The sequence below is a fragment of the Anser brachyrhynchus genome, assembly GCF_964034855.1.
Source record: "Anser brachyrhynchus genome assembly, chromosome: 14".
NCBI lineage: Eukaryota > Metazoa > Chordata > Aves > Anseriformes > Anatidae > Anser > Anser brachyrhynchus.
The window spans coordinates 8,195,233-8,206,436 of NC_137709.1; the positions used below are offsets into that span (position 1 = coordinate 8,195,233).

The following is an 11,204-nucleotide window of genomic DNA, read 5'->3' on the forward strand; positions in this document are numbered from 1 at the left end:
ACCTGATCCCTTTTAGGATCAGTCAGTTTTGCTGCAGGATTTAGGATCAGGCATATTGTTTGACACAATAAACGCTTCATAAGTACTAGGTGAAAACAGAGGCCCCTGCAACAAAGCCAAGCGACCCAACAGCCTTTCCACCACCATCCACTGGGGCTGTGCACAGAGGTGTTTTACAGCACGAGAGCGGTGTTACTCCCCCAACAGTCAGACCGCGTCCTGTCAGTGAGGGGCCGCGGCCTTGTCGCCACGCTCAGTGCCTACCTGCCCCGCAGGCTGCAGCTGTCCCGGGGTCCTGGGGCGGGCAGGAGGCAGCGGGAGGGCAGGGCCGTCCCCAGGCCTTGCTCTGGTTCTGTTCGGGACTGGGTTGGCTGGCAGAGCTCTTTGGGGTGGCTGCGGCCTAGAAACGTCCTACACAAGAAAGAAAGAGTTTTGAGTTGTCAGCCTGGAGAGATACCCGACCTGAAAGCAGGAAGAATGCTTGTATTCACTTCACGGGGCCTGAGCTTCTGAGCATGGCCACAGGCCCTTCGGACCTCTTGGGTTTTTAATTTTTGAGAAGTCAGAGACAGCAGACTGGATATGCAGCTGTCCAGCTTGAGGTCTCTGCTTTGGAGTTAGCACAGTGATAGTACAATCTAATGGCTGTGTGATGCAAAGCAGGAGAAACCTTATAGACCTGGCAGGAGGCCCCACCGCACCTCAGCCCGCAGCATCCCTGCCTGAGACAAAGGACTGATGGCAAAACCACGACTACCTCCTGGCGTGCAAAGACCTCTCCCTCTCCGACAGAGGGAGGGTGTGCAGGGGCTGCTGCTATTGCTTATAATATTTGTGCAGGGGATTAGTGGTTTTCAATCTGTAGCTTTTCAACTATCAAGTTTCAATGAAGACCAGATGGCCTTAGGCTGCCGGGCAGCTGGCTTCTAACCAAGCACAACCAAACAGGATGACAGGGTTACCTTGCTCTGCCTCTTAAATGAAGCTGTGGGCTGAAAGCACATTATGTTACAGCTACTAAGGGATCCAAAAGTTTTGAGCCTTGAATTTTCCAAGCAATTGGGAAAACTATATTCTAGAGCCTTTAAATTAGACACATTATTGATGCATCTGAAGTTGGAAGTGAGTTTCACATACATACATTCACTACATGATAGTGAACCTCACATAGGATGTACGGGCATGGCCATACAATGACTGTAAACCCTGCGTACGTATGCTTGCCCATACACAAACACACTCGCAGACCTCCTACATTCAGTTATTATTTTGTTTGTGCACACAGCTGTCCCTAATAGGATACTCGGAGCATTATATTTTCCATTTGTCTAATGAATTTCAGCATAAAGCATGCCCCTGGGGAGAAGTTACCCACACGAGAGCTAACTGACTGTTGTTGCTTAGTTTCTGTGCTAAGTCACTGGCTTACAGGTGTTGATTTAATAAACACAGCTGTGTTCACAACTTGGAGGGCACCCAAAAACCCTGCAATCTCCTTAGACTATGTATAAATGCAATGCTTGGTGGCTGTATCAGCTGATGTCTGGGGATTAACTGCTCTCCAAGAACCTTGCCCTGTGACTGCAAGAGGGACAAAGCAGGCTAAACACCACCAAGAGCTGGGTCCAAAGAGCTCTTACTGGGACAGCAAGTAAGCAAATCTGGCAGATGCTTTAAATGTCTAGGAAGGACACTGACACTAGCAAACAGTGAAATTGATGACTTCCTCTCTATCTTCTAGATCTTGTGGCTCTTCTCCAACCCAGAAATGGCAAGGTTGCTTTTGGAAATCCTAGGACAAATGTCCTGTCTAGTAGGTCTGACATATAAAGAAACTGGATACGTTGGAGAGGGAACACAATGGAGGCTGTGGGGAACTTGTCAACAAGCAGCTGGGAAGGATACCTATTCCTTATTGATTAGAGTCAGCTTCCTGCTTTTGTTTTAGTTTTCTTTCCTGCCGAAGTGCCGGCTGTTCATAGGAACAATGGAGCTAGAAACAAATCCCATTCAGTAAAATATTTTGGTTTTGTTTTCCTCTATATCCTTTGGAGAGACTGCCTGAGCCAGCCTCCTGCTTTCCCCTGCAGCTGAGGCCTTTCTTTCTCTTCTGGACCTAACGAAATAAAGCTAGTTGGGGAATATTTTGGTAAAATGGGTTTAATTCAGTCTGAGTGATTTGCAATTTTTTCACAAGAATGTGGGATCTTTATTAAGCTTAGAACACAACCACCAGCAAGAGAATTAAATAAGTACCCCATAGCCTTATAACCCTCAAAGTAACCTTGTGGTTAGGATGCTCCCATAAGACAGGGTCAGTCTGGGTTAAGTCTTACATTTCCTATGCAACATACTAATGGTCCCATTTTTGTTCCTCATCTGAATAAAAATTAATTTGCTCCATGTATTCTTTGTGAAACAAAAAATGTTTCACAATGCTGATACTGACAAAAGGGCTTTCAAAGAATTGTAAACACTTTAAAAGCCAGAGTTTATGGTAACTTAAGTCACAGAAACATCTTCCAACTGCCCAAGGCTCCAAATATGCATTTGATCTGCAGATTAAAAAATGTTTAGATGACTTTGGTAAAGGAAATACCACCTTGTGATCCAGGCTACCTGACTTCAGCTCCAGGTCAGAGGTATCTGGGGACCTGAACTAGTAATTTTCTGTGCTAACAGCTAGCACAGTCATGGTCAGCTACACAACAAAGCAAGAAGGACCCCTGATTACTGTGTCCCACCCACAACATCAGGGTTAAAGGGGCTTTACTCGGAACAAACCTCCCCATCCAACCACATCTGCAGGATGGCAGCATGACCTCGTACCTGAGATCCAGGTGGCTTGGGGGCAGGAGGTGCTGGCCTGCTCGGGGGTGTCCGCCGGGCGACGTCCTTTGCTGGTGTTGGCTGTGCAACCCCGGCAGGTTTCCCCATGCTGTGGTTGTAGCCGTTGGAGAAGGCAGATGGCTGCTGCATGTTTATTTGGAGGCAGGGAGGTGGCTGGGGAGGAGGTTTTGATGGGATTTCAGGGAAATCAATCACCTGTGCAGAAGACCCACAAATCCCAGGAGTTAGGTATGTCCACCTCAAATGACCTCTTTACTCTCTGCTATTCTTTTGAGGATCTACTTGAGGTCTTTCAGTCACATAGCAGGAAATATCAGCTGCAACACCTGGGTGTTATATGTGTCTAGTAGGTGTTGATTAGATAGATTAGGACAATTTGGGATATTGTGAGGCAGAAACAGGAAATGAGAGAACAGACTATCTCAGGCATTAGCACTGTAAATAGCTTTTGGAAATCAATCCAGGTTTGCGATTGCTGCAGTTTTGAAAGGGGGGATGTGACAGGAGAGGATCCATCAGGACAGACAAGCGGCCACAGGCCTGGCCAGGTCCCTTCTCTGTCCTTGTAAGAAACAGCTGGAAGTAGATGCTATGCTCAGCTCCCACTGACTTTCAGCCATGAGACACATCTATTTTCCTCATCCTTTGAAAAATCCACCCCTTAACTACAGTATGAAAGGGAACCAAATCCCGCTTTGTAGGGCAGCTGCATATCCCCTGGGAAGTGGAAGGTGACATTGCCTCTACCTTTCTCTGCGTCTGAGGGGTTTTCAGCTTGAAGGCAGGGTTCGCATGGCCATTTCCAGAGGTGTCACTGACAGTCAGAGAAAAAAAAGAATAAGAGTTATTTCCTGGATTTTTCTCCTTTTTCTTTGATGTATTTTGTTATAATTTAACCAGTCGAAGAATGAGAAGCAAATACTGACTATACCAACAAATCGATACAGTTATACTCCTCGCAACCACTGCAATTTCTTTTCTGTGCTGACACTGAAAGGGAGTGGATGGAAGCAGACAAGGCACAGCACTGATCATTTACCTGAACTGCGGGGCCTTCTTTAGAGAACAGATGACAAATTTATTCCAGCATTTCAAATAATACAACAAAAGCATGATTCCGATGAGAAGGAGAACAGGAGCCAGGATCACCAGAGTTATCACTGCTGCTGAAGAGCCTGGGAGCAAGAAAATACAGTTTGTTAAATGGGAAATCCTCTGCTCCTAATTTAACCCAAGGCTTTCTGAAGTGCCATCACAGTGAGTTGGTCCCACTCACCTTCTGGCATGGGGGGGCCACTGTCCATGCTTCCTCCCCTCCCCTGCTTGTTGCAAAATGGGGGAGCCCATCCTGGGTTGCAGTGGCAGTTCTTGTTGTTGTTGCAGACCTGGGGAGGGAAGACTCAGAGACTCAGTGCAGTGCTTAATTTCATTCTGTGGAACAGCTGCCATTTGCTCCCTGTAACCTTAAGGGCCATATGAGAGGGAGCAGACTGAGAATGAAAGAGTGGGATGGATCCTGTTCTCTGTTGGGCACATCCTGGGGCCTCCCAAGCTGCCCAAAGGCACACACTGCTGCACACCGCAGTATTTACTGCTCCTCTTCATTGCCTAACTAGACCATGGGGATGGAGAGATGCTGATGTTAAATGTTTTCTGCTAGAAACATTAGCAAAAGCTCTAAAATATTCCCACCACCCTTTTCTTTCCATCCTCTGGGGGAACAGCAGAGCAGAGCTTCGGATAAACTGTTCTAAACATGAGTTTTTACTTTTTCCCTTAGTAAGCCTGATCTTTTTGGATTCAGCCTAAACTGGGCCCAGACGATTAGAGCAGAAAGTACATCAAACATGGCATGAAGTTGCAAACTAATAATTAGGAAGCAGAAGTCCAGAGCGAACCTAAGTGTGGTATCAGAACTGAGCCAAACAACCATGCACAGATGAGCGGCAGCCCATCCTGCTTCAGCCTGAAACGGAGACAAAAAGGAAGACACCTACTCCATTGCCGTGGCACTTCTTGCTACAGCTTTCAGACTCAAAGATGGTGGATGTGTTCTGGCAGCGCCCCTCAAAGCAAACCTGCAGAGAAAGAATCCCAAAAGTTCAATGCAAGCCTTTCTGGTTGCATACAATATGACTGCCCCATGTTCATTTGTGATTTGCAGGCTCCCAGACACCCTGGGACACAAATAATACCACAGGCAGAACAACAGGCCATGAAGTTAGCTTTCCCAAGCAAACACTTCATCACTGTCCTAAATCCCAGCTAGCACACATTGGAGAGAGGAGTGGGAGCTCAGAAGTAGATATGTTGGCCATATCCATGTGGCAACTCTGTGGAGGAGCTCTCGGGTGTCTCACCTCAGCAAATTAGTAACCCCCAAATTTTGCATTGGCCCAGTCTTCACCTGGCAAAGACTTAAGGTATGGCCTTTGGTGTGCCTTCTTCCACTACTCAGAAACATCTAAGAAATTAATTTCTAACAAACATAATAATCCCCTAAAAAGACTTTAGACATCAGAAATGAATGCCTTAAAACCACAAAGCCTTGAACCTCCCCACACCATTACAGGCAGGACTGTACCTACATGATGGCTCCCACATTTTGTTCCTGTCAACACCAAGCCAGGGTCCAGCATCTCCTTGTCTTCATTCTCAGATCTGTACACGTAGGTCCCTCGGCACTTCACCTGCATCCTCTGCAGGGAGATGGTTGTGTCTATGGCCACGGCATTGGACTGCAGGGGTTTGGAAGCATAGCTCTGGCACTGGATCTTCCCACATTTAGCATCTCTGATTTCAAAGGAAAGGCTAAATGATTATTTCTGGCTTTTTGAATGTTTTGCAGGCTTCAGCTCTATGCAACAGTTCAAGCAGCAGTGTTGAGAAATGGCTCAATGACAAAAGAGCAAGCACCAGTGTTTGACGGGTACTGATACTATCACTTCACTGTCCCCATGGTAGGCCAGCCTCAGAAAAAATCACAGAGAAAACTGAGAAGATTTTGTCTCGGTAGTACGTTAGAAAACTACATTTCAGCTTACAGGATTGAAAATCCCCTGTTCCTGTGCTTTGAAAAAATACCAACTGGATGTTTTAAATGCAAAAGACAGGGAAAATGGTAAACTTAATGCTTCAGTCATAAGGACTCTAAGTCCTACCAGGAAGCAACTGGTTTCCCAGGGGTGTGAGAGGGACTGAAACCAAAGCATGGCTCAGTTTAGTCTACTGGCCCATAATTTTGTAATATATGAAAAGATCTCCAGCCAGCAACTGTTCTGTACCTTCTCTCGCACTTCCTGTAGTTGCCGTAGATGTCCTTCCCACAGTTCCCGTAGACGTCTCCAGCGGCATTAACGTTCTCAAAACAAGCATCTGGTGCTGGCCTTGCTCCTGCATGGGAGAAACTCATGTGGCTGGTCTCTGTGGAGCCTGGCAGCCCACCTCACCCTATGCCAACCACCCAGTTGTCCTTTTTCTGTCATGGTTTGAGCATGGGAAATTTTTGCCGCCTCCTCCAAGCAAACAAGGCAGGAGAGAAGGTTCCTCAGGCTTTGTCACTGATAACATAAACGCAAGGTACTACTGCCTTACACAGGGTGAATAACAGCAGGATACTACATAATATTGCCAGCTCAAAGGAAAACATGTTTCACTGCAAGTAGTGTCCTTACCAGGCCCCCACAGCTGCAAGCACTGGTCTTCGTACGTGAGGCACATGCCACTGTAGCAATACGCCCTTCCACCTTCGCAAGAAGCCCCATCAATTTGGTAAGAGTTGGGGGGACAAAATGGTGACTGGCCAGTGCAGTATTCTGGGAGGTCACACAGTCCTGACCGTTCCCTGCAGAGAGTTCCCGGAGACATCAGCTAAAGAGGTACAAAGGGAAAAAATGGAATTATGGTTTGGCTCCTTGCTGATTTCGTGTTTGCACAATGTCTCTAATGTAGGTAAGAAAAGAAAAAACCTTCATCCTTTCATCCACCTTGTGCTAGGTTTTCTGAGGTCAGCAGTGATCCAAATGACTCTGTAACTTCATTAGCTGTGTGGAATCAAATTGGTGACTGGATCTCTTCCCTCCGCAAGGATGAGATCATGCACAGAAAATAAGGCTGCCAGATCTTAAGGGAATGCTGCTCCATCTCTCTGTACCCAAGGGTGGGATCTGATACACCTAAATGATTTCTGACAGATGCTTGTGTAATCTGTTGTCCAACCCCCCTGTTTGGGAAGTCTGTTTCAGTATTTGCCTGTCATTTCTGCTGGTGACATTTTCCTAATGTGTAACTTACATCTCCCTTGCTCTGAATTTACCATGGATGCAGAGGAAGGACATATACAATTACATCTAGGAGGTTTATTTAAGTTTCTTTTGAAGGGAGTGAGAGTACAGACGGATTCCTGGAAAATTATTTTTCCCATGTTCAGGATAGGTCACTACAAGCATGGAGTTCACATCCAAGCATAAAAATGAGCCGAAGAGAAATGTTTGCCTATGTTCATTTTGGAGAGAATTTGGAGACGGACTCTATATTTGGATGTGTTTGCTCCCATTTCCCCTCTGTTTCACCATCATGTACTGTTATGTACTATAATTCCACTGTTATTCCCTCTCCTCTTTTAGAAAAACCCAGAAAGCTCACCTTGCACTGATGACAGCAGCTGCCATGGGCACATTCGGCACCCAGCTTCAGGGAGCAGTTGTTGGCATTGCAGCAGGGGTTATCGCATTCCTGGAAGACAGCAAGATGCAGCACAGTTTACAAGGCAGATGTTCAAGACAAGAATGGTGTCAGAGCATTGAAGTGCAAGGATGAGAAGATGAATTATATTCAGTGTCAGCCTTTCTTCCACAACACACTCGTGAAACCCAGCATTTGCTGGTTTACACTACTGCATAATTATATCCTCTGTTGGACGGACTGGGTATGATAGGCTATGCTCATTACCTCTGGTGAATCTGGGCTGCTAGCTTCAGCTCCCTTTTGGCTTACTAGTCAAAGTCTGGGTTTGGAGAAGCAAGATGCAATTCTAAGAGAAGCCTCATCCTTATCAAAAATGGAGCTGTAGTTAAAGTGCAGTTAAAGATGCATGAAAATGCGATGTGTAGGAAGATATTTTTTTTAATGAAGCTTTCATCGGCTCTGTTTTATCATGGATTGCACCATCCCCGAGTTCTGGGATGCATCGTACTGCGCGCTGTAAATTCAGTTAGATACTTTGATATCTATATGATATGATACTTTTCAACCTTGATAACATTGCATACACATTTACATATAGGACAGGTATGCATATCTCCTGCACAAAGAAAAGCTGCTAACATATCATGTAACTGTATTTACCAAGCATGTAATAAAATCATTGTGTCCCAGCTAAGCCCCAGATGGTTGGATCTGAACAACTGTTACCTCCACCTCTCCACAGTCACACTCCTCCCCCTCTTCCAAGTAGCCGTTTCCACATTTCTTCCCTCCATACATATTTTTGGTGTCTGGCATGTTGGAGAGGCACATCCCTCCACCAGACTGCAGATACTTCTCCAGCTCTTTCCTGTTGCACTGGTTGAATACCCTGGGGAATGGGTGCCTGAATGCAGAAAAACATCATGACAGATCAAGGCAAGTGTTCACAGCACCAAAAACGAGCACATGCCAATGTCTACCTGCATGTGTTCACTGCTCATCTGAACATTTTCCATATTTGGAGGAAATATTTCACATAAAAGAATGTATTCAGTGGAGACAATTTTGTTAAAAACTGCTGAACCCCAAAGGGGAAGTGCTTGAGGAAACAGGGAATGTGGCTTTAGGTGAATGTGTTCCGCTGTCGTTTTTACGTGACTGAAATATGAAAGCTGTTGTCGTTCCTCATCCAAAATGAGCTTTAGAATCCTGGTGGTTTCCAGAGTCATTCTCACTTCCTTTTTCTCTAGAAGCCAGTTATTCTTTCCCTTTCAAACACTGGTTTTCAGTGGCTCACCGAACCCAAGCCATATTCTGGAGACAGCAAGCAACAGATCTGTTTTCATATCTCCTTAGTTGGAAACATAATCCAATCACCGTGCCTTTTAATAAAATCAGTTATCAGTTCTTTCCTGAAGTAACCCTTTTTCCTCTCTTCACCACATTATAACACGTTATCTTTTCTGGGAGATACTTTAGAAACCCTGTCAACTATTTATGCATTTCATGTGCAACACAGCAATGAAACCACCATAAAAGTCTACGTGCCAAGGTGACACACCGTGACATGTTCTGGTCACCCCTCATTTCTTTGAGCTTGCTGTCAATAGCCAGACAGTTCAGGTTTTGGAGAAGGATGCATGTGTGTGCACTGAACTTGCTTTGGAGTGATGGATCTCTTGGTAGGACACAGGGGGAAGCACAAACTCAGAGATTAAGGCCTGAGACAGTCTCTCAGGACAAAAGATAGGAAAACTTGACTTTATAACAGTGAAGAACATCAAGCAACAGACCCACCTTCATTCTGCATTTCTAGCTCTTCCTCCCCCCAGACCCCTGTATTTACCAGTGAGACCCTGTAAGTCAGACTCACCCAGTTGCAGAAGCCATGATGCAGCCTCCATCCTCCGCACGGGCAGTACAGCAGCCAGCTGAATCGTGATTCATGCCAAAGTTGTGTCCCATCTCATGGGCAATGGTAGCAGCAACACCGATGGCATTATCAGAGTGGTCCTGTGCAAGGTCAAAGGGGCAAGTCAGCATTTCACCTGTGCCTGTCCCATGCACCTCGGGGTCATTTCTCAATGCTACTTGTAGAAAACATCTGCTGAAGGTATTCCTGCCTGTTAACAGGTGAGCTAGAGGCCTTCAGAGGAAATATTTTATTCCTGGGCTTCAGGAGCACCTGTTGCATGTATTCACTGCTGGCAAGAAACATCATGTTAGGCATTAGCAATGACTTACCATGTTTACTCCTCCTGACTGGAAATCAGAGCACATGGACATCACGGGAGCCAAGCCTACTGTGGTACCTTGGAAGGGCACACCCCTAAAATCAACCCAGAAAGAGCATGAAATGGCACTGAGGCATCCTGCAGTCCCAAGATTTGTACATGTACTGTGTCTGAATACATTTTATTTAGTAATATCTTCAGGTACAAAACATTAGACCAGAGGTACAAAGCCTTAGGACCTAAATTTCTTGGACTGTTCCTTTATCTTATGGACCAACCAGCCAATCTTATTTTTCATAATGGTCTAGTGCCAAAAAGTGTCCTCTGCTGAGCTTTGCAGAAAGTACAGAAAAGACTGTTTCTGGATCCTTAATTGGGTACTGATTGTGAATACTTTATTTACCCTAAGACTACTGTTTGCTAGTTTGGGATTCAGGGACATGACAGAGAGCTCAGTGACACCCCTGTGGTACAGCCCCGCTAGGCTCCTGCCTGGCAAGCTGGAAGTCTGCACAGGCCCTGCCAGTGTCTGACGCAGGAGCCCTGTTATTACCTTGCAGGACATCACCGCATCAAGAAGAAATACAGAAATGTTAAAGGAAAAAAAAAAAAAGGAGGAGAGGTACTGTATCTCTGCATTTTGCTCTGCATCACAGCATCCTTCTTTGAATTTGCTGGTCAATGAAATACCATGGGAGAGGCAAGAAGGTCTAAGACTTCCTGCAGATTTTTCTTCTAATGACTTCTGCATTGCTGGCCATAGTTACTGGCCCTAATGAGATCAGCAGGATGAGTCACAGATCATCAACTCCCAGCACCATGGCTGCTGTGTCTCAGCAGGGTGAGCTAGGAACGAATGCCTTCTCCAAAGGGCTTAGCTCCCTTTCACAGGTCTCCCTTATGGCTCAGATTTTCTTGAAACGGCACGTGTCGCTGTGACAGATCACGTGCAGCTGCTTGTGATATGCACATAAAAAAGCTGATGCACGCTTTGATGCATATGCATTGAGATTGCTGCGTAGCCGGAGATCTGCACCTTTCCTAAATTCACTGCTCTGGGTGCCATAGCTTAATGCTGGCGGAGCAGCCACTATATAAACCTGCCTCGCTGAATCTTAGAACAATATAATCTTAGGTATTGATTTCCCACCCACGCAACCCACTTTCTGAAACGGGTTATTTCAGAAGAAATAAACCTACGTGATTAGTTGGGCATTATCGTATTTTCTGTACACCCGCTCCTTGCTGCTCCAGGCCAGAAAGGACTTCAGGGTGGAGTAGGGATTCTCAGTTACATCGCATTTGTTCCCATGAGTCCAGATCTCCAGCCCCACCAAGGCAATACGGATATTCAGGGACCTGTAAAACTGACAGATACAGGAGGGAAAAGAGAGGATAAAATGAGCACCACTAATTTATTTTATTTCCTTTTAA

The 11,204-nt window shown here is 45.7% G+C and overlaps 1 protein-coding gene across 1 annotated transcript in view; it reads right to left on the reverse strand.

Moving 5' to 3' along the window:
- The window catches only part of ADAM19 (ADAM metallopeptidase domain 19), a 33,983-nt gene that overhangs the window by 3,116 nt on the left and 19,663 nt on the right, over nucleotides 1-11,204 (reverse strand). Inside the window, exons 9-22 of the mRNA XM_080555760.1 lie at nucleotides 10,971-11,137; nucleotides 9,781-9,865; nucleotides 9,410-9,549; nucleotides 8,263-8,440; nucleotides 7,495-7,584; nucleotides 6,525-6,720; nucleotides 6,135-6,243; nucleotides 5,439-5,643; nucleotides 4,848-4,928; nucleotides 4,127-4,235; nucleotides 3,890-4,025; nucleotides 3,598-3,664; nucleotides 2,830-3,045; nucleotides 265-411 (exon numbers count right to left, since the gene is read on the reverse strand). Coding sequence (XP_080411886.1) covers nucleotides 265-411; nucleotides 2,830-3,045; nucleotides 3,598-3,664; nucleotides 3,890-4,025; nucleotides 4,127-4,235; nucleotides 4,848-4,928; nucleotides 5,439-5,643; nucleotides 6,135-6,243; nucleotides 6,525-6,720; nucleotides 7,495-7,584; nucleotides 8,263-8,440; nucleotides 9,410-9,549; nucleotides 9,781-9,865; nucleotides 10,971-11,137 — 1,926 coding nt within the window. The remainder of the gene's footprint in view (nucleotides 1-264; nucleotides 412-2,829; nucleotides 3,046-3,597; nucleotides 3,665-3,889; nucleotides 4,026-4,126; nucleotides 4,236-4,847; nucleotides 4,929-5,438; nucleotides 5,644-6,134; nucleotides 6,244-6,524; nucleotides 6,721-7,494; nucleotides 7,585-8,262; nucleotides 8,441-9,409; nucleotides 9,550-9,780; nucleotides 9,866-10,970; nucleotides 11,138-11,204) is intronic.